Source organism: Protomyctophum parallelum (genome assembly GCF_964188405.1).
Source record: "Protomyctophum parallelum genome assembly, chromosome: 8".
NCBI classification, from domain to species: Eukaryota; Metazoa; Chordata; class Actinopteri; order Myctophiformes; family Myctophidae; genus Protomyctophum; species Protomyctophum parallelum.
This window is the reverse complement of record NC_139703.1, coordinates 23,061,532-23,084,668: the sequence shown is the minus strand read 5'-3', so window position 1 is coordinate 23,084,668 and position 23,137 is coordinate 23,061,532. Positions and strand designations below refer to the sequence as shown.

Sequence of the window (23,137 nt, the reverse complement as noted above, 5' to 3'; positions counted from 1 at the left end):
ACATTTTGGAGTTAGGTGGTTTCTTCCTGACAGCAGAGATGATAGGCCTGACCCTATATGAATTGATGCTTGTCTCCAGCAGTATCCAGCTAATAATTGCAATGCATATTTTATGCTATATATAGGCCTATGGCCTACTGTTTGATGCTTTAGTATCAGATGCCCCTGCAACATAATTGATGTAGCCTACTTCAAACAATTGCAGTCTATGACCTTTTTTTAAAGTTAATGCATTTGCGAAAGCACTTGATCACAGTATTTGCACCACTTCCCCGCCCCCTAACCCCTCGGGACACTTTTGTAAAAAGTTAAAAAATAAAAGTATTTGAAAGGACCATGTGGCACTAAGAACTTAATATCTTCCTGAATGTTATTTTTGTTTGTTTGTATATATCCTATTAATATAATCGTGCTGGGCATTGAATTATCAATATGTATAAAGTTCTGCAGGCCTATATTGTTTCAACAACAACTATGGTACAAAAAAATATTTAACATGTGAGCTGAGCACTGAAGTTAATAGTATAGGCTACAGTGTATGTTTTTTGTATCGTGTGTGTGTGTGTGTGTGTGTGTGTGTGTGTGTGTCCGCGTGTCTGTGTATGTGTATGTGCGACCTACGAGCAGGACGGTGCGCACCATGAACTGTCTTTGATTGATTGATTGAAATATTTATTAACAGTTTGTAGAATTTACAGTACATTTTAAGCACAAACTCAATACAAAGACTGTTAACTGTGAGTGGACGACCCAATTAAGCATTACACTTGTTTACAACAGGGTCCACATTGTTTGTCAAGTGTTTGTCAATCAAATCCGCGACCGCAAGAGCCACCATTCTAGGAATGAAGTGATCAGAAAGTGCACAACACTGGACCAGTCTGAGGCTGCAGGGAAAACTGGCTCTTCTTCCCTTTGCAAACCGCTCATTATCACACTCTATACTGTCAAATAACACCATGAGGACATTCTTATTTTCACTATTAAAGCCCGTTTACAGGTGTTGCCGACCAAGTTCAACTTGGCAACCTGGTACCCATCAGCACACGACCCACATTGCATCCTACATCCAGTAGCCTACCACATGACAAAGAAACAGTCGCACACATCTTAAATGGTTGCAGCCATTATAAAGGACTGTACATTGCCAGACATGACCGTCTGGTGGACCTGGTCTCAGACAAGATCAGAGGAGTACAGGACAGGACAACAAGAATGTATAAACACAGCACTGTAAAAATAGACTGGTTTGTTCACAATGACACGCATGTCAATTCACTACAAAATATTCCAAATACCCCAGATATTGTGTTCATCAATGAAATTAGAAAAACTGTCACTATATTTGAAATAGGCTGCCCATTTGATTTGTATATGGACACTTGTTTTACATCCAAACTTATGAAATATCAGCTTCTGGTGGAACGTATTATGGCCTTGGGATATAACTGTCAACTTATTGTCCTTGTATTTGGAAGTCTGGGCCATGACCATAAACTTGTGCTCAGGGGTCTGCAATTGGGTGGATTGCTAAAAACAAATGCAAAAAAGCTGGCTAAATAGCCTACTGTTCTGTGTCAGCTACTATGGGCAGCCTGTCTGTCTGGAGAAGGCGTTGTTTCATTTATCCCTAAGTGGCTTAAAAACCCCCCAAAACAAACATCCTGTCTAGTAGTGTCAAGTAATAGTATGTCAACAATGTGGGGGAAAAAATAATATATACATATTTTATTTATTTTTCTTCTTTTCCCTCTGTGTTAAGCATGTTCAGCAGCTATATCTGGTTGGACCATATAATGTACACTATAACCTAATTCTGATCAGTGTTTGGGTCTATTGTATTTGTATTACGCCTCTTGTGCAGATCCAAATAAAATAATTAAAATGTGTGTGTGTGTGTGTGTGTGTGTGTGTGTGTGTGTGTGTGTGTGTGTGTGTGTGTGTATATATATTGCTGAAAATAAATGTCAGTGTTTTTAAGAATAAAAACACTGAATAATAAAAAAAAAAGATCTACAAGCTATCTAAGCGTTGCGGCGCGATGCACTGGTATCTTGTAAACCTGTTGTTTTTGGCACGCGACACTCGTGTCGCATTTTAAAATCAACTTCTCGCGATTCGCCACGTTAATCAGCTCGGTCGGATCCTGCCTGCGCGAGCGAGCTGCACCTCAAAGACCTGTTGAGACCTGTTTGCGGCAAAAACCGTCAAACTACAATTGATAATTATCCCTAACTTTAATTTAGCGTTTGTTTTGAAGTTCTATTCCATTCAAGGTTATATAATGTCCATTCCAAGTTGTTGATTTGGCATAAAGGTGAGCTATTTCGTCGTTGTTTTGTAATGTCAGTAAATATCATGATCATGATCACCGTTATGTTTAACTAGCTGCATGGGTTAACACAACACAACAGCTGTCAGTCGTGTAATTAGCATAAACGTTTAGATTAATGCGAATATTTCGGTGTCATTTAACCAGAAAGCCTTACAATTGTATTTAGTGTTAGTTTAACAGGGAGAGTGTAAGTATAAACGTTTAATTCATGTACGTCACACGACGGACACCGCCGTAGCTAGCTAACAGCTGCTAACTACGCAGTACTAAATTAATACCAAAACTGTACAACGTCGTACGATGGTGTCGCTCGTCGCGAATAGCAGACTCTCACAAAGCTCGTTGTTGTGAACTCGTTTCTTGTGTATTGCTATTGCCATGTTGTTGTGTGTACTGTTTGTCATGTATGTTCAGGATGGAGAAGGACAGGGCATTCAGCTTCACTCTGTTGGTGCCTCCCAGGGGGAGCTCAGGACACGCAGTTAAACCTCAGGAACCGGGTGACTGTGGAGGGTTCAAGCACAGAACGCAGCAGGCAAGTTGTCCTAGGACCTGGAGGTTTTTATTCGGTGGTTTTCAACCCTTTTCATATCAAGGTCCATTATTTATTCGGCATTAATTGAGCCACGGACCACTATTTGATGATGATATTTTAGCCTCTCAGTCTCAGACCTCAAAAAACTTAACTAAGATTTAACTAACAATTCCATGTTGTATTGATGTTGGTACCTTAGGAAAATAACGATTCTTCTTAATTCTTTAAGTGTAAATGTTTACTTTATCAAAGTATCCTCCTCCTAACAAATTCTTTTGAAATTATACAGGTAAAATAAATAAAAGATAAAATAAATTAAACCAGAAATATAAATCAAAATTGGTCAGCATTGGAGGCAACTCATAATAAATTCCTGCACAAATCGGGACATCTGGTCACCCTAGGTGGTCCCTGGACCTGACGTTGAGATACAGGGGTTTAATACATCACTATATCAATAATATCACACTGAACTGTACTGTCAATGAGTGTAACAGCAACGTTAGCCAAACCAGTTACTTGAGTAGGAACATATGAGTTAGTGTTAGGGCCGATTCATACTCCTATTTTAGAGCCGAATAAAAGTCGGTTCGGCGCTGTAAAGCCTACAATTTGACGTCATTTGAGGTTCGGGGGGGCGGGTACCGTCCTAAAGTCGGCTCTTCGGTGCTACTGAAAATTTCTGACGAGCCGAAATCATTTCGGCACTACAGCGCCGAAACAGCGGTAAAATAGGAGTATGAATCGGCCCTTAGTCTAAGTATAAAGGTAAATCATTAATACCAAATGATAATACCAATGTTTTCCCCTAGAGCTACAATAGATGTAAACCCCAGGAACCTGTGGAAAACCGTGGAGGGTTCAAGCAAACATTGCAGCAGGCATGTTCTCCTGAAGGGTTTAATACATCCATATATAAATTATATAATAGGCTACATACTGTAAATTAGTGTAACAGCAAGGTTACCAGAGTAGGAGTAATGAAGGTAAATCATTAATGCTAATATGTTTTCCCACTAGAGTTACAGTAAATGTATTGAGAAAGAGCTTGCTCCTTCCCAGAGTCTGCTACTCCCCAATACAAGCATGGCTTTACCAACTCTACCTATCAGAACAGGTAGCCTACTTTATATTTTATTTCGCACTGCACAGCAGTTAATCTCATATCTAGTATCTACCATAATAAAATACTACACAAAGTGCACATTTTAAAATTATCATTGTTTATTCCGTTTTCGTAGATGTTCCCAAGATGAGAGTTGTTCCGGCTATGGAAAAAGAGGTGGTAAGAAATGTGAAACAGAGGGTGCTCGGGTCGCGCAGTGGTAGAGTCGCTGCCCAGTGCCAACCACCACGGAGGTTGTGGATTCGAATCCACCGTGGTGCAACCAGCTTGTCAGGCTTCTATGCAAACACAATTGGCCCGTGTTCGGAAGGAAGCCGGTTGGGGAGGGTGATATTGGTCATTGCATGTACTTCTACGTGCTGGTGCGGCACCTGTCAGTGGGGAGTGTTGGGCGGGAGTAGTAGGACGAAGTAGTAGGTCCTCCCGGTGGGGGCCCGGCCCCTCACTGGCAGGTGAGTCAGCAGGATATAACCGTAGTGACAACACAGAAATGTGTATGGGAAGGAATTGGCATAATGACTAAATTGGGGAGAAAAAGGGGTAAAAAATAACTGGCTACTCTGAAACTGTATCCCACAATTTGTTTGTTCATAATCCTAATTGTGAATATCCCCCAGGATAATTGCAACCCTGCACAGCTGTATTCCAAGTTATTTGAAGAAGTTGAGAAAATAAAGTCTTGGAAAGTCAACGTCGATGCTGAAACTGTGCAAAAACAGAGGAAACTGCAAGAAAACAAAAGAACGATTGAAAACCAGCGAAAAGCTATTCATGAATTACAGGTCTGTATATTAAATAATATTAAATGCCTTTTATTATTTTTAATATATCAATGAATAATTAAGGAAAAATCATTAAAGAGATATTTAATTAAAAAAGAATCTACTCAGGATTTTGTGAACATCCCATACTGAATAAAGCAACTTATAAACTGTCTGGGGTGTTCACATAAGCCTGAGTAGATGCTAATATGACCAAAACCTTTTTTTGAAAATGAAATCAACTGAATTACTATGCTGTACTATGTTGCTCTTTCTGAAATGTACAGTTTGGAAGTGAGGGTCTCAGCATAAAGTTGGAGGAACAGATCAACGAAAACGAGGATTTGAGGAACAAGTATATTTTCGTTTTTTCTTTTGTTTTTTAAGTTTAACTGTTTTGACCCAGTTCAAGCTCATTCAACTTTAAATACATGGTTTATGGTGTGGATTTTCTATGCAGGAATAATGTTACACGAAACTTGTGTAATATACTGAAGGATACCTTTGAACATTCGGCTGACAACATACATTTATGTAAGTAAAATATATCAAGTTTATATCCTAAGCAACTGATTCTTCTTTTAAAATAATCCACATTGACATTTTACATTTCCTTGCTATTTTAGTTGAATCTGAAAGAGAGGAAACCCACAATCTCTTACTTCAAAATAACGATAATATTCAGGTAAACATTTCTAGGATATTGAAACCTAACATAAGTGACCGCAAATACATTTAAACAATGGATGATTTTGGTGTAATAATAAAATTGTTCCAACAGAGAATGATTGCTGCATTTGAGGACCTTCGTGTTCAAGCAGAGGCTGATCAACATCAAATGCAGAAAGGTACTATTTAGTGAATGTTTTGCAGGCTTTCCCTCACTATGAAATCCATATTAATTGAAATAATTATAAATGTGTCCATTGAAATTGTATTGATAGTGTCATGTTAAGGGAAATTATGTGTAGTAAATTAGATAGACTAAAATTAGCTGAAGACCAATTATTTTTGTTTTATGGCACACTGCACATTTATTCTACCTATGGGGGCGGATTCCTCCAATGCATTTCAATGGGCTATGGAGCGGTTTGCTGCCCAAAAATAAAACTAAAACATCCCTGTTGAAATGCATTGGCAGAATCCGCCCTCATAAGTAGAATAAAAGTGCGGTGTGACCCTGCCCTTACCAATTATTTTGGCATTTTTCAGTTAAAGAGACTCTACTGCAAGTTGAAGGCCTGAAGGATACATTTGAGCAAGAATATAACATGAAACATGAAGAGGTTAGTAAAAAGAAGGACAAAAATATCATTATAATGACCAGCGGATAATGAGACTAGTTAAATGATGCTAGTTAAGTGAGTGTATTCACAGGCTGCAGTACTTCAAATGAAGTTGAAGGATAAGGAAACTGAACTCCAACAAGTTTCTGGTAAACTTCATGACACCAAGGAGAGTTGCAAACAACTGCAAGAGTCATCAAGTAAGATATTTCAAGATAATGAGCTGCTATTAACCCTTAAATCCTATTTATTTACTACTCCCCCAGGGCTTGTCCTTGCCTTTGTTTCATTTTTTATACTCTATTGAAAATTGCAATGCTTTATGAGCTTGTAGATTGGCTCTTTTTGCAGAATGTTTGCCCATTTTTGCCAAATGTTCACCTGGCATGACCAAATTAGAGTTTCTAGAGTTCAAGTGGTTAAATAAAAATGCAATAGTATCATGAAATAAATGGTGGCCAGTGGCCACCAGAGAGTGCTATAATACTATACTGAGTATATTGTATTTCAGTTGTCTACTGCAAACTACTAAAACATAGGCAGATATGATGGATCATATTAAATATTATTTTCTAACCACCTTACAGACCAACACTATGAACTTCTGCAATGCTCTAAAAAGGAACATGACTCGCTGCTTCTAAAGCTAAAACATGCAGAAAAGCGTGTTAAAGAAACAGAGGTAAGTCATGTTATGTCTTTAGCATTAATTACAAATAAGTTGTATGGTACACTGTAATAACGTTGGTCTGTCTCAAAAGGAAAATCAGATTGCCATTACCAGAGCACTGGAACAGAACAAAGAGGAATCTGCTGATCTTATTTTCCAAAAAGCCTCAAGCTTGATGGAACTCAACAAAGTCAAAGATCAACTAGAAGATAAGCTGACTGAGATTCAAGCCACAGCTCAGGAATTGCAAAAATCACTAACACTTGAAAAAGAAAGGTATGATTGTACTTCACAGGCGTTTGTCAATGTACGTTACGCTTGTGTAAACAAGGATTAACAGTGTTGACTAATTACATATATTTCTTTGTTATTTCAAGGGCCATGGAGCTCGAAGTTCAACTCACAACAATCAACAAGGAGCTAGAAAACAAAACTATAGCTCTGGGTAAGCCACATTTAGTGAAACGTGGATATTTTCCATTTATCTTCTCTACCTATCAAATTTAAATTATTATAATTTTTTCCTAGGCAAAATCCTGGTGCAATGTGAACAGAAAAATGGGCAGATCAAGATCGTTGAGGATGAAATGGTAAAGATTTGCTAGTGTGTTTAGCTCCTACAACATTTCCCATAATATGCGTTAGTTGGCTGAAGACTAAATTTAATTGTTTTTAGATCATAAAAACAAAATCCATTGCATCTCTGATGGAGAAGATTGAAGTTCTTGAGATCAGAATAGAAGAACTCAAAGCTGAGCTTTCAAGGAAAAATGAAGAAGCCCAGTTTAAGCAGGTAATGCAAATGCATACATCATCTCAGAATCATAATTATTGTAAGTATTATAAATGATGAATACATTACTAACTTCATTGTCATAATAATAATTATTATTATTAGTAGTACTATTTAAGTTTGGTTAATATTGTCATTCAATACTAGTAATTGATTAATGTATTTTTCTTGCCACACAGAATGAAGTTGTAGTGTTGTCTGCTGAGAAGAATCAGCTGGAGAAGGCTTGTGAGGAGCTGGAAAATGCACGCAGTGATTTAAAGGAGAAAACTAACATGACTGAGGTTTGATTTGTCCTCATTTTAAAAATTCCCTCCATACTTGAAATTTCTCAGACATGTGAATCATAGATCAATCATGCAAGATCTATCCTATTTAAAAGTTTGAAAATGCAGAATTTTAGCCAATCCATGCATATAGTGCTGGATTTATTTTACAGACGTTCTTTCTATGATTGCTGTGAATTAAATATGGCCGTTCCATTCTTAAAAAAAATAAGAAATAACATTACCTAGATCTATAAGCATGTTCTTGGTATGTTGTTTCCTACTTACAGATAGAACTACAGAAAATGGATGGCAGGTTATCTGTTGAACTGGAGAGAAATGAAGCCACCATGCTTCAGATGAAACAACTGAAGAGTGACATAATGCTACATGAGTAAGTGCAGTATATGCTGTACATACATAGTCTCACATTGGATAATACATTCGATTGTAATATGTTCATTGAATATTTCTTTAATGGCTTGTTCTCCAGGGCAAAGTATAAAGAACTCCTATCAGGATTCAATGAACTGCAACTTGAGAGGGATACCATTCAGGAGCAAGTTGAGAATGGATCATCTGAAGTAAAGACTCTTGAGGCTAAGCTGAAAGTGTGTAAACAAGTTCAATATGCCTGTGTATCATCACATACTGTCTATTGTTCTTAATTAATTTGTTTTGACAAAATGTCAATTTAATAACAAAATATAAACTGATTTAACCAATCAGATGAGTGAGGAAAAGGGTATGAACCTCACAATGGAAATGAAAAGACTGGAAGAGGAGAACCACTGTTTACGGTTAGTTTGTAAGCTTGCTGCTTGACCCATACATTTAATTAACTAGCATTATGTATCCTGTCTAATTATGTATTGAGACATTGAATGCTGTTGTAATTTTAAGTTGTTTCATTCAATAGAGAGGATGTCATCTCACTGAACACCAGAATTGAGGAACATTGTCAAGAAACGGACAACTTGCAAAGGAACACTAAAGAAAATGTAAGAATAATTGTCAATTGTCCTTAAACAAATGTATTGGTGCTGCCAGGCAGAAACCTTGTATCTCCATATTTCAACTCAACAAAAGCTGATCTACAAGCTCACAATGCGTCAAGCTTGTACTGTAGATCGGCTATTTTCACTATTCCCATATTTACATATTGAAAGTGGTAAAGCAGCACTATGTAGTTTGGGGTATCAGTGGCCACTTTGGACACAAATAACACGTCTTTGACTTCATTACCAAAGAGTCTGCAAGCATGTCCGGCAAGGATGCACTGTGATTGGCCAGTCTTAGATTTTTTACGGGCAGTTCTGCCCATAGACATAGAAAGGTCGACGCTTCTTCCGGCTCTGGGGCGTATGCTCTCAAGTGAGGGCAAGCTTCCGCGTTGGTGCCAAGGAACGTAATGAAAGGAAGGGACGTGAGTCTGCCCTATGTTCGATACAGGTTGCTCCAATGAATTGCAGCGGTGAATGAGACGTCTACCTTTCTATGTCTTGTTGCCGTGGCAAATGCCAGGATGAAACTCATTGTCTCCCCTATACATACTGTAGTAATACAGTCAAACCCATAGCAGGGTGTTCTCATGGATAATCAATGGAAACGAAGAGGTTTCTTTAGAAACCAAGGTTTTGTAAGTAGAGTGAGCGAAATACTTCACTCTATGGGATGTTTCCCTTTGCGGAGCAAAAGGGCAGAAACTTCATTCATGAACTCCCCAGGGCATAGCTCCTAAAATATGCCCTGTGGGTTTAAGAGCGATGACGTAGATGCCCTGCTTCTCGAAGCATCTAGGCTGCGTCTACGTCACAGCGCGCTCATTCGAACACTTTTCCTTCTGCCGGGCCAAGACAGAAGGGTGTTTCGAGTGAAGTATTTCGCTCACTCTACTTACAAAACCTTGGTTTCTAAAGAAACCTCTTCGTTTTGTTAAGTATTCGTTCACGAAATACTTCACTCTATGGGACCTTATGAACTCCCGTGTCTTGAAAATAGTCAAGTGTGTTCAGGGCTATATAAAGTAACCTAATGAGGGCTGGGCAACCTCTGGTTGATAGCCCGGTCCCGGTGGAGAATGGTAGTAGCCTCGGGCTGATATACATTCTCAGTGTAGATGCTTCATGTAGGCCTGGTATATCCAGGGCATCTAGACTTATGTGATTACACATGGTTTAATGGCCTAATAGGTCCATTATGGTGCGGCAGCCCCCAACACTGCGTGCGCCACAGAGGGCGCTGCCACGTCTAGGTTATAGTATGTGGCAAATGTTGAGGGAGAGGACCAGCTCGCTGCGGTACAGACCTCTTGGATTGGGACACCCTTACAGAGTGCCCAGGATGCTGCCATGCCTCTTGTGGAGTGAGCCCTCAGCGCCTGTGGGGGCTCCACTCCCTGACTAGTATAAGCCAGGCGGATGGTCTGCACTATCCAATTGGAGATGCTGACCGTTGTGACAGGCTTTCCTTTGGTCCTGGTACCCCAGGATACGAATAGTTGATTCCCTATCCTGAAGGGGGCCGTCCTGTCCACGTATGCTCGTAAAGCTCTCACTGGACAGAGACAGTTTAACCTCCTGTCTTCATTAGAAGCAAAAGGAGGGGGGTGGAAAGCCTGTAGGTCCACTGGAACGCACACGGAGAGAGCGTTCTTGGGGATGAAGGCTGGGTTGGGCTTGATAGTGACCTTGGTTGACCTGTCATCGAACCTCATGCACTCTGGCGAGGTCGAGAGGGCGTGTAGGTCGCTGACCCTTTTAGCAGTTGTCAAGGCAACTAGGAGGGCTACCTTCAGTGTCAGGTTCTTCAAACTAACTGTCGTCAGTGGTTCGAAGGGATCCTTGGTTAAGGCCTCCAGGACTAGGGTTAGATCCCAGGAGGGGACCAGGGATCTGTTGATCCTGTGTTCCCTTCGTACGCCCTTAACGAACTGCCTAACTAGGGGGTGTTTCCATACCGTCTCGTTTTCAAACCCCACATGGCAGACTGAGATTGCTGCCAAGTTGTTTTTGACCGAGGAGAGACCTAGTCCCCTGTCTAGGAACTCTTGTAGGAAAGTCAAAATGTCCACTACTGACGCTCGGTAGGGGACCACTTGAGTAGGCCGTGTTGAGCACCACTGCTCAAAGACGTGCCATGCCGTATCATAGCGGGCCCTTGTTGATGGAGCCCTTGCCCTCTGAATTGTGGCTATGACATTCGGAGGGAGGCCTACGTCGGACAACATCACCCTCTCACGGGCCAAACCCATAGGTCTAGGTCCTGGGGGCGAGGGTGAAAAATCTCCCGACCTGCTTGAGTGAGGAGATCCACTCGTAGAGGGAGTTGCCAAGGTTGGTCGTAGAGGAGGTGAGTTATCTCCGACCTCCAGACCCCCCAGGCTGGGGCTACTAGTAGCATTGTCAGACCCTGAGTCCTCACTCTGTCCAGAGTGGGGGGAATGAGGGTCAGTGGGGGAAATGCGTAGAGTAGGCCTTTGGGCCATCGGTGTGACAGGGCGTCTAGTCCCAGCGTCGATGGCCCCTCTATCGAGAAGAAGAGGGGGCACGTCGTGTTCCCTTCTGTGGCGAATAGGTCCACTTCGGGTGTCCCGTACTTGCTCCAGATCTGTGTGACCACCTGTGGGTGTAGAGACCAGTCTGAGTAGCGGAGAGGTCCTCTGGACAGCAGGTCTGCTCCTGTGTTCAGAATACCGGGGACGTGACATGCTGTGATGGACAGAAGCCGAGAGTCGCTCCATAGAATGAGCTCTCGAGCTAACTGATGAAGACGGGGGGACCTGAGACCGCCTTGTTTGTTTATGTAACACATCGTCGTTGTGTTGTCTGTTCTCACCAGCACGTGACAACCCTGTATGAGCGGTTCGAATTGCCTCAGAGCGAGGAAAACCGCCATCAGTTCCAAATAGTTGATGTGGGAGGAGCGTAGGTGCTCTGACCACACCCCCCTGGTTGTGGCACCCTCCAGCGTGGCTCCCCAGCCTGTCATGCTTGCGTCTGTGGTGACCACTTTCCTGATCAGAGGTCTCCCCATGGGGACTCCTTCTGAAAGGATCCGTCTGTTTATCCACCATTGTAGGGCTAGTATGCAGTGTGACGTCACTTCTACCCGTTGGTGGCGACGGTACATAGGTACACGCAGAGAGTTCATCCATAGCTGGAATGGTCTCATGTGTAGCCTGGCCAGGCGGATTAAATGGATTGAGGAAGCCATTAGCCCCGCCATCCTGAGACATATGTGGAAAGGAATCGAGCGTCCTTTCTTGAAAGACGTTGCCGATTGTATCATTGCGTCTATTCTCTCTCAGCTCAGGCGAGCTCTGTAAGAGACTGAGTCTAGCGTTATACCGATGAAGTCTATTGACTGTGTCGGCGTTAACATGCTCTTCTCGTAATTGATTTGAAATCCGAGAGAGCGGAGGTGGCTGAGCACTATGTGTGTGTGTGACAGCGCCTCTTGTTGAGAGTCTGCGGATAGGAGCCAATCGTCTATATAGGTTGCTAGACGAAGACCCTGTTGTCGCAGTGGGGCTATCGCCGCTGCTGTACATTTCACAAAGACTCTCGGACTCAGGGACATTCCGAAGGGAAGTACTGTGTATTCGTATACTTTCCCCTTGAACCCGAAGCGCAGAAATTTTCTGTGCGGTGGGTATATTGGAACGGGAAAGTATGCGTCCTGTAAGTCTATTGACGTGAACCAGTCCCCTCTGCGGATTGATCGCAGTAGGACTGGTGGCGTCAACATTTTGAAGCGGAAGGTTTTTAAATAGCGGTTGAGAGCTCTGAGATCCAAAATGGGTCTGAGCCCTCCGCCTTTCTTTTTCACCAGGAAGTAGCGGGAGTAAAACCCGTTCATTGCCTGGTTGTGAGAAACCTCCGTGATGGCACCTTTTTGCAGGAGGAATTTGATCTCCTCCTGTAAGATGCCTGCTTCCTGTCCCCTCGCTTGAGAGAATAAGATCCTCTCGAAAGTGGGCGGTTTCGACACGAACTGGAGCCTGTATCCGGTCGCTATAGTGCGCATGATCCATGATGATGCTTTGCACTCCCGCCATTTTGACAGATGACGTGACAGGGGATTCCCCGTGTGTGGGGGGAGACCCGCCTGTATTGTGACGTCTCTCTGTGGCCTGTGGGTACATGAAGACGGTTTGCCTAGGGGAAGACTCACCTTGTGTGGAATGTCTCCCTCTAGTGGATTCTTCGGGTAGTGAAGAATTTTTTTGGCGTGGTGGTCCCTGCCTGTAACAGCTTGTGCTGTTACAGTATGGGTTATCTCTCCCATGGCTGGGCTTGTGCCCTTCAGAGTTCGTTGTGTTGTTTTTTGTGTTTTTTTGTTTTTTTGAAACTTTATAGAAGCAAAAACAATGACACTTTGTGAATTGCACATAACAACATTTTGGTACGTGTGTACACTGCTGCCCGTGGCAGTCTGTACACTCGTCCTTAAGCGCTTTAACGCCGGCTCGGAGGCGAGGTCCGTGACCACTGCCTCCGGCCTTGAACTCTGTGGGAGAGAACGGGGGGGTGAGGCTAGGACCCCCCTCTGGGACCTGCCATGTAGGTCACTTCCGCTTCCCAGCGCCTCGGCCCCTGGACGCTCCTCCTCTGGGCTTGTAGGGCGGGGGGGAGCGGCGATGGTCGGTGCGTGGACCCTGCGGTGGACGCTGTCTGTCCCCGGAGTAGTCCCTCGGGGGCCCGGGTGGGTCCTTGCTGGACGTCCTGGGCTTCCATGGGGCACGCTTGCCCCTGCCGCGGCCCGGTGGAGCCTTGGCAGCCAGTGGCTGAAGAGCCTTCATCGTTTTGGTGGAGGTCTCTGCCTGCTGGATGGAGACCGACATGTCTTCGAGAACCCCATGGAAGAGGCTCTCGTGTGATATGTTCTTCCCCACCATGTCCCTCTTCACTGAATCGGGGAGAGGGGCGAGGTTCACCCACCTCATCCGCTCCTGGAGGATGGAGGCCACCAGAGCTGCTCCAGTGTGCTTGGTGACATCATACTGGAGCTGGGCCAGCTCGTGTACGAGGCGGCACATCTCAGCCAGTTCTTCTGGGGTGGGTGTGTTGCCCATTTCTAGCAGGAGAGCCCTCATGGATCCATGCAGAAGGCTTCCTGCGTTGAGCCCCCTGGCGACGTAGGTCATGTGGTCATACAGCCACCTGTTGACCTTAGACCCTTCTTTATCTGCCGCACTGGAGAAGACTGGGTCTTTGTCCTGTGGGATCACAGTTGGGGCTTGGGGGTTAGCCAGGTAGGAGGCCATGGCTCTGTCCATGGAGGGCATTTTGAGCAGGTTGAGCTTCTCCATGCCCTTCATTTCGGTGGCCGCCCTTTTGCCATGGCGGTGGAAGGCCTCTACCCTGACTACAGGGCTGGTCCAGGCTTTGCTGAGCAAGGTCTCAAAGCCTGAGGCCTGAGGAATGGCCTGCTTCTTTGGTACAGGAGGGGGGACGTACTCATCACTGCGTCCATCCCATTTCACCGTCTCGCTGGGGATCTCCTCCCAGGCGTGGTCACAGCGGATAGCAGCCCTTTTGTAGATCTCCATCAAGGTTGAATTATCCTTGGGGAGAACAAAGCGAGGCTGAGGTGGGGGTGTTACCTGTCTGTCGACGGGGGGAGGAACTTCCTCTACCTCGTCGTCTTCACTATCCTGGAAAGGGCGGCGAGTGTACTCGTCTGCCTCTGACGAGTCGTTCTCTTGATAGTTGCCCTCGTCTAAGACTTCATAGCGCTCGTCGCCTCTCTCCTGGAAGGAGGGGAGTTCGTCGTGGTCGATTTCCCCTTCTTCAGCGGCAGCCCAGCGGGTTGCCATGGTAGTAGAGACCGTAGTGCGGAGACGAGGCTTCGCTATCGGCCTGGCGGAGCGCTCCTCTGGTGTACTCACTTGACGAGGTATCAGAGGGCGAGAGCCGCTCTTAGGTCTGGCTCCGTCAGCTTCGTAGCGGGCTGCGGAGGCCCTGTCTGCCGCTGCTTGGGAGGAGACCGTGGCTGTAGCGCGGCTACGGGGGGCCGGTATAGGCCGCCCCTGTCGCTCTTGAGTGGAGCCTCTGGCTGTGCGAGGCGGAGCTGGGGTATAGTCCAGCTTCTGCCTCGGTCCATAGTGCTCGTGCTCGCGGTCGTCGAGTGTGTACTGCTTGTAGAACTCATCGACGCGCCTCAGCCTACCTCGTAGGTGGGTGTAGTCCATACTTCTGCATTTTTCGCAACCAAATAGGTCGTTGTAATTGAGAAGCGCATTGCGTGCATGATCCACGCCGAGGCAGTACAGACATACTTCGTGTCTGTCGGTGCCGGACATCTTGTTGCCGCATCCCGCCACAGTGCACCTCTTCTGTGGCTCGAGAATGATGCCTCTTCGGCGTCGTCTAGCTGCGGCGGCGGTCTCCCTCACCGGGGAAGACATGCTTGTAGCTTTCCGTCGAGAGGGGGACCAGGAATTAGCTAACTTGTGAAAGGGCTTTGTGGCCACGAACGTGAAGAAAGCTAATTTGTTACGGGCTTCTAGGCCGTGTAGCTTAGGTGAAAGCTAGACTAGCGAAAAACGGGCTTACCGGCCTCGTAAAGCACCAGGTAGCTTATCGTATAGTCTCTAGGTGAAAAACTAGACTAGTGAAAACTGGCTTACAGGCCCAGTAAAACACCGGCTAGTTTAACGTTGAAGGTGCTATGCTAGCGCTAAGCTAGTGAGTAACACTACGAGAGCGAGCTAGCTCGCTAGAAAAGGTAGCACCTTCGTGAGACTGAGGCTATGTTAACCGTAGCGGGCTCGTTGGCCCAGAGACGAGAAAGATAGCAAAATAGAAGGTAGCGCCTTGCTAAGCTAACCGCTAAGCGGCGCTAGCTGTAAGCTAGTTGTTACCCCCCTATTTCTGAATTGGCGGTCTTTTCGAAATGTTCTGGTAATAGAACTTACGAACCGTCTAGGAGCTTTGTTTCTGCAGAGTTTTTGCGAAAGATTCTGTCGGAAGAAAAGTCCAAGTATCAGGGAACCTCACGGTACTCGAGTTGCACTCTTGTCCGATTTATAAGGTATTAATTGCCCTAAACACTTGACTTAGTAACAGAAGTCTGTCCTTTCAGCTCGGCAGAGGAAAAGCGAAAGAGCGCGCTGTGACGTAGACGCAGCCTAGATGCTTCGAGAAGCAGGGCATCTACGTCATCGCTCTTAAACCCACAGGGCATATTTTAGGAGCTATGCCCTGGGGAGTTCATGAATGAAGTTTCTGCCCTTTTGCTCCGCAAAGGGAAACATCCCATAGAGTGAAGTATTTCGTGAACGAATACTTAACAAAACCGTATGATGTCTCATAAGTTAGCTAACTTTAGTGCCAAAATCCAAAAGTCAGGCTTCTCGTGTTTAGCAGGGAAAGACTCAATCAATTATCTCGGGAAACTGACCTTTTGACTTAATAATAACTACATTTGGAAACACAGGTTTTTCCATTTCCAAGTAACAGTTTTGAATATAGGAGGTTTCCACCCGACAGTGACGATATGATTATTACTATCTTAGGAAACACAAAATTCCATGGAAGGTCTGTCAGTATTGGTGATATCTTTTCAATTTTGTCTCATTTCTAGTGTGAAGATTTGCAAAAGGAAATCACAAAAAAGGAAAAGCAGATCAAAGCAGTTGAGTCAAAGGTAAGAACATTTGGAGTAATACTGTATTATTAGTATTGAACTGTTAGGCAGGAATAATCTAAATACTTTCACTTTTAGCTTTCCATTGTCAAGAGCAAATTTGAGGCTAAATCCAAAGAATATGAAGAATGCCACAAAGAGGTTTGTAGTGGATATGAAAATACATAGGCCTACAGATACTTAATTGTTAGTTACTTTATTCAAAGGTAAATTTGTTTGTTTTCAGAATAAAATGCTTAAGAAGCAAGTGGCAAAAGAGATTTCGAAATCCAGTCACCTTGAAGATGAGGTGCGTTATGAGTTTCACTGTTGCCCTTCCTTTATGCTACAGTAGTACATAAATTGCTGAACCCTCCTCTCTTTCTTCCCACAATGTAATGCAAATGTGGGCTTTCCTTTTAATTATAGATCAACAATCTCAATGAAAAGACCTGTAATCTTAAAAGCCTGAATGAGGAAGAACAACAAAAATTGGTTGAAGAGCTCTCATCCAAATCATCCTTTGCAGAGGAGCTTCAGAACGAGGTTGTTCTTGAAATGTAGTTTTATGGTTTTCATTGATTTTCTATTTTATAGAAAAAGAGAAATCATACATAATTCTCCTTGTGTAGGTGCAAAACCTCAGACTTGCAGCCACAGAAGCCATTAAGAATAAGGAGGACACTGAACTCAAGTGTCAGAACAAGATAGCTGATATGGTTGCACTGATGGAAAATCACAAGGTGCGGTCAAGTTTATTTGAGTCTATCAGTATTGTCCATCTGAACTTTGTTTTGTGTAGCTTTGCTGTCAATTCATCAAACACTACTAATACTTTATGAGTAGGGATGTCCCAATCAAGTTATTTTTGCTTTTGCTCCCGATCCTTTTCTGATCATTTAATTTTGAGTATCTGCCAAGTGCCAATACTTATTTTTCCGATCCGATATTTATATTTTTGCCTCCTATATACAGGTTTAAATTTGTTAATGTTTAATTGATTTTCTATTTTATAGAAAAAGAGAAATCATACATAATTCTCCTTGTGTAGGTGCAAAACCTCAGACTTGCAGCCACAGAAGCCATAGTTCAATGTTTGTTTTAAAAACGCCATTGACAATGAAGGGGAAATTTGCGTCATCTTGTCCCTAACACGAAGATTAAATGCCATTAACAATAAAGAGAATTTAATGTTTGTTTTGTCACTGTTTGTTTTACATCACCTAATCAACATGAGTTAGACGTTAATATATTAGTGCCCCTCACTTCACACGGGTGTGATTTTTATATAAATATAAAAATACACTTATGCCATATCACAATAGTATAATATCCAAAATCACAGACAATATCCCGTTTCATATGATATTGATATAATATTGATACTACGGATGTCCCAATCACGTTTCTTTGCTCCCGATCCGATTCTGATCATTTGAAAATTACATGATTGGCCCCAATTTCCAATCACGTCGTCGTATCGAGATAACCCTATGTATGAGTATAAATTGTGTTTTGTTATTAGAGTCAGTATGACCGAATGATTGAAGAGAAGGATGCAGAGCTTCAGGAAAAGAAGAGAAAGGAGATGGAGAGTGTTGCCAGTAGGACATCACTGGTATGACAATGAAAAATAGATTAACCATGAGTCATTATACCAACGCTGTATATCAACACTGTTCTTTATGTTTAGGAGTTGGAGCGGGAGCTTTTTCTCCCGATCCGATTCTGATCATTTAATTTTGAGTATCTGCCAAGTGCCAATACTGATTTTTCCGATCCGATATTTATATTTTTGTCTCCTATATACAGGTTTAAATTTGTTAATGTTTCATTGATTTTCTATTTTATAGAAAAAGAGAAATCATACATAATTCTCCTTGTGTAGGTGCAAAACCTCAGACTTGCAGCCACAGAAGCCATTAAGAATAAGGAGGACATTGAACTCAAGTGTCAGAACAAGATAGCTGATATGGTTGCACTGATGGAAAAACACAAGGTGCGTTCAAGTTTATTTCAGTCTCAGTATTGTCCATCTGAACTTTGTTTTGTGTAGCTTTGCTGTCAATTCATCAAACAATACTTTATGAGTAGATATGTCCCAATCAAGTTTTTTTGCTTTTGCTCCCAATCCGATTCTGATCATTTGATTTTGAGTATTGTATCTGCCAAGTGCCAATACTGATTTTTCCGATCCGATATTTATATTTTTGACTCCTATATACAGGTTTAAATTAGTTTTTAGTTAAATGTTTGTTTTAAAAACGCCATTGACAATGAAGGGGAAATTTGTGTCATCTTGTCCCTAACACGAACATTAAATGGCATTAACAATAAAGAGAATTTAATGTTTGTTTTGTCACTGTTTGTTTTACAATACGTAATCAACATGAGTTAGACGTTAATATATTAGTGCCCCTCACTTCACACGGGTGTGATTTTTATATAAATATAAAAATACACTTATGCCATATCACAATAGTATAATATCCGAAATCACAGACAATATCGCGTTTCTTATGATATTGATATAATATTGATACTACGGATGTCCCAAACTCCCAATCACGTTTCTTTGCTCCCGATCCGATTCTGATCATTTGAAAATGACATGATTGGCCCCAATTTCCAATCACGTCGTCGTATCGAGATAACCCTATGTATGAGTATAAATTGTGTTTTGTTATTAGAGTCAGTATGACCGAATGGTTGAAGAGAAGGATGCAGAGCTTCAGGAAAAGAAGAGAAAGGAGATGAAGAGTGTTGCCAGTAGGACATCACTGGTATGACAATGAAAAATGTATTAACCATGAGTCATTATACCAACGCTGTATATCAACACTGTTCTTTATTGTTTAGGAGTTGGAGCTTTCACATGTTAATACCGAAAATGATTGTCTGAATACACAGCTGAAGAAAGAGATGGCAGAGAAGGTCATTTTGGTTATTAGTCTACCTATATGAGTGCAATATATTTGTTAAATCTTTCCAATTCAATAAGTGACACATTTTTCCAATGAACTTTAGGAAGAACTGCAAAATCAGTTCAATAAACTCGAGAAAGAAATTTCATCACTGAAAATAAGTGAACAATCGACTGCAAAGTCCAATCAGGTACACATACTGTAATATGATCCCAGCAAATAAAACACTGCTAACGTTCTAATATCTACTGCAAATTACCCACTCATCAAGTGTTACATGATAACGTTAGTTGCTTAAACAAAGCATGATGTTCACAGACTCCTCAGGAACCTTTTATAAAGAGACATTCGTTTGACTCATTAAAGACAAGGAAAACTCCTTCCCAGAGAAAAGGCCAAATAAATGCTGCAACTCCAAAGATGAATGTAAGTTTGCTCTGTCCTGTTGAAGACATGTTTTTTTGTAGATGGATTCAGAAAATGGTGTCATTTCTCCTTAGTGAATACTTTAACGGTTCAACAATTTAACAGTTGAGTACTGGTAACTTGTTTGATTAGTAGTTTAACTTGCATTTATGGCTTTATGTTAAAGAATTCTGAGGTGAACATTGTCAGAACCCCACTTGAGCACCCCACTAACTGGGTTGGAAGTGGAACTGCATCAAAGGTCAAGGTAAGAACAAATACATTTGTTTTTTGAGGATAGACATCACCAGCTCACTGGCCTTGTGGTTAGAATGTTCACCAGCTGGGTCATACCAAAGACTGACAACAGGGGTTGTACTTCAAGCTGCCTCACGCTACAGAAACAGGAGATAGCCTCCTGCCCTATGGGCCTCATGGCTCGGCAAGGCTTACTTACTTTATAGACATCAATAATTTGTTGATGTTCCCCAAATTAATATATAAACTCACAAAGCATACAGTCATTTGGGGCTGTTATCAGTGTCATATCTAGTGTGTCTGTGAAATACAAATATCCAGCAACCAGGAGGTCATTTAGCCATTTTAGAATCCATCAGTGCCTTGCAATATCTCCCTTTGTTTCACATGCAAATACATGTGTGGCCCAATAATAGCTCAAATAATTATAGGCTAAGTGGAAGCTCCAATAGATCAGTCATTATGTGTTGCTCTACACCTTTTGATTCGCAAAATGGATAGTTTGTGACTGTAGCAAACATAAATAATTGTCTAAATAATCGATTTAATTTTAATTTAATTTAATTGACTCACATTGTACATCTGTGTCTAAGGAAAGTGACAGAGAAGCCACCAAGACCCCTTCTCAGGGCACCACAATAAAGGATGGACATACACTAAAGAACATGGTATATATTATTTCAATTTGTGTGATATCTTGCAATGATTAAGTCCACCATCTAAAGCCGCATAACATGATTGATAATACTGTAGCTCAATTTAACCTTGTCTGCCTCCTATGTCAAATGAACTTCAGAATATCCAAACACCCTCTTGGAGCACCACTAGCAAGAGTGGTACAACACCAAAAATCAAGGTAGAATCTGAATAATTAAAGAGACAATTCACAATTTACGAGATTTTAGACAGAAAATGTTAACTCAGTGTGGAGCATGGTCACAGCTTGTGAACATAGTTTTTAGGAGGTTTCTGTGTCATTGGAGCAAGTGGGTGAATGCTCAGATTGACCTACCATTGAAGGTCATGTCCTAGGTGTTTTCCTAAGAGGTATTTACAGTATCTTTGAATTCCTTTGCAGTCCTACAGAATAAGAACACCCCCATCAGCTGAGAAATCTGCACCATGGAAGATGAACATCCTGGAGCTTGACTCCAAGTCTGACAGCTCTGATCGTGATAGCCTGGTAAAGAGTAATAATTCTATGACTTCAGCTGTATTTTTTTAGGGTCCTTATGCATTCAGATGGATTTCTGTGCCCTTTTTTATTTGTGTTTTTAAGATTGCTTGTTCCTCTCCATGCTAGACTTTTGCACCTGAGCCAAGAGTATCTGCTCCACAGTGCAAACAAGACTTCTTCAAGAAGGTAGTGTAATTGTGTGTGTGTGTGTGTGTGTGTGTGTGTGTGTGTGTGTGTGTGTGTGTGTGTGTGTGTGTGTGTGTGTGTGTGTGTGTGTGTGTGTGTGTGTGTGTGTGTGTGTGTGTGTGTGCGTGCGTGCGCGCGCGCGCGTGCATGTCTGTCTCTCTCTCTCTCTCTCTCTCTCTCTCTCTCTCTCTCTCTCTCTCTCTCTCTCTCTCTCTCTCTCTCTCTCTCTCTCTATATATATATATATATATATGCATGTGTTAACTTGTAACTCACAGCTGCTTATTGTGTTTGTGTTTTTTCAATTCAGAGCCCTGCCATTCATAAGTCACCAGGCAACTCCATGAAGCTGGCGGCAATGAAAAGGATGAGAGATGCAGGCTGGACTGCTGTCATTGGGGGAGTTGACAGAAAGAAGAAGAAGAAGAAGAAGAAAGAAGGAGAAGAAATATTTTCATAGGCGTTCGTGTCATCTTTTAAGATGTTTTCAACATCTCTACAGAAGTTCTCGTGTTGCATAGAAACTCAGTTTATTTCTATACAATACAATACAATAGTTCATACTGTATATGGTGTGAGATGATTTTAGACACTACATCAGCTACATGTTTTATGGAGTAATTAATTTATTGTTGCCTAGTTACTACCAATTTACCTTGTATTAGTTCATTTCAAATGTGTGCTGTTGCTGCATATGGTTGTATTCATTTTTCTTTACAGTTTGATATTTCTCATGGTTTCATATATTGGACACAATATTGTACACACTTTATTCTCAGCCATTAATAACCTGTAAAGTTAAAAAGGTTAAATGACATGGTTCCATCTTTCCAAGACATTGCTGAATAGAGAAGACATATAGGCCTACATTGCTAATCCAAGTTGTAATGCTGAGGAGAATTGTCATGTTTGTTTCTGAATTCCAAAAAATACATTAATAACCACTATAATACGGAACTTACCTTGTGTGGCTGTACATTTTCTCAGAGGTGGATAAATGAGTGGAGTGCAATTGGTCAAAGTCTGATTCTGCAGTATTTACTGCTGTGGTCATTTCAGATGACTCGTGTTAAAGCGGTCCAATACTAGTCTGTGACTGGGTTTTGAGGCTGTGTACTTAATACCAATGCACTGGTGGTAAATGGGATGTTGGCTTCAGTCATATATACTGTGGCAGAGAGTCATGGCAGTTTTAACGCCATTAGAGTTATCACAGTTGTGTCCATGAAGTTAGCTCTTGGATTTTGTATTGCGATAGATCCATTCAAATTTCACATAGCTGTGATATTCAACTTCCCGTTTCCTGAGGACAGTGATGCCATTGCCATCATGAAGGAGGGGCCACAAGACAAAATGCTAGTGAAGCAAAGTAAATAATATAAAAAGTAAGGAAAATAACGAATTATCTTACTATTCAGTCTTGTACAATAAAAAGCAGTACTTTATACATTATTGAAAAGTATAGTAGGTCAACAGCAAAGCAAAAATAGATAGGGATATATAGTATGTGGTAATTTGGTAAAGATGACCACGGTAGTTAACACATTTGTGTCAGATAGTCTTGGAAGAACTGGAATTCACCTCTTTTTCACCAATCTAGGCATACCATATGTATGTTATGCCGAATAATTATCCTGGCACATTGTCAGGTAAAAGTGGGTGACCATTCATTTGTAATATATTACAATCCCATACTATCATTGAGTAAATATTGTGAGTAAATAATGTTTTTATTTCATAAAAGGTTTTGTTTACACTTACATGGTCAAGAAAAAGACAAACTT

At 42.0% G+C, this 23,137-nt stretch overlaps 1 protein-coding gene across 3 annotated transcripts; it reads left to right on the top strand.

The window, feature by feature from the left end:
- The first annotated feature begins 3,686 nt into the window (after positions 1-3,686).
- Positions 3,687-22,294, top strand: sycp1 (synaptonemal complex protein 1). 3 transcript variants are annotated; one of them, XM_083771753.1, is made up of 37 exons: positions 3,687-3,751; positions 3,891-3,987; positions 4,112-4,155; positions 4,614-4,778; positions 5,045-5,112; positions 5,218-5,291; positions 5,384-5,442; positions 5,539-5,605; positions 5,970-6,043; positions 6,135-6,243; positions 6,631-6,725; positions 6,805-6,989; positions 7,091-7,158; positions 7,242-7,303; positions 7,390-7,506; positions 7,686-7,790; positions 8,063-8,166; positions 8,266-8,383; positions 8,502-8,572; positions 8,692-8,773; positions 16,362-16,424; positions 16,503-16,565; positions 16,651-16,713; positions 16,833-16,949; positions 17,036-17,146; positions 17,929-18,021; positions 18,292-18,402; positions 19,094-19,186; positions 19,263-19,337; positions 19,431-19,517; positions 19,646-19,753; positions 19,920-20,000; positions 20,584-20,658; positions 20,787-20,846; positions 21,069-21,173; positions 21,294-21,353; positions 21,664-22,294. In XM_083771753.1, exons 2-37 carry the CDS (start codon positions 3,957-3,959, stop codon positions 21,811-21,813), a joined length of 3,213 nt encoding a protein of 1,070 aa, XP_083627879.1. In that variant the 5' UTR covers positions 3,687-3,751; positions 3,891-3,956; the 3' UTR covers positions 21,814-22,294. The 3 variants fall into 3 exon arrangements, with proteins under 3 accessions (XP_083627879.1, XP_083627880.1, XP_083627881.1); XM_083771754.1 differs by lacking the exon at positions 17,929-18,021; XM_083771755.1 differs by lacking the exons at positions 18,292-18,402; positions 19,094-19,186.
- The last annotated feature ends 843 nt before the right edge of the window (positions 22,295-23,137 follow it).

Excerpts from the sequence above, each read along its gene's own strand:
- sycp1 (XM_083771753.1), top strand. The coding sequence starts at position 3,957 with ATGGCTTTACCAACTCTACCTATCAGAACAG. Across the intron at positions 19,518-19,645 it reads CGACTGCAAAGTCCAATCAG|ACTCCTCAGGAACCTTTTAT; the intron begins GTACACATACTG and ends TGATGTTCACAG. Across the intron at positions 21,174-21,293 it reads GCTCTGATCGTGATAGCCTG|ACTTTTGCACCTGAGCCAAG; the intron begins GTAAAGAGTAAT and ends TCTCCATGCTAG.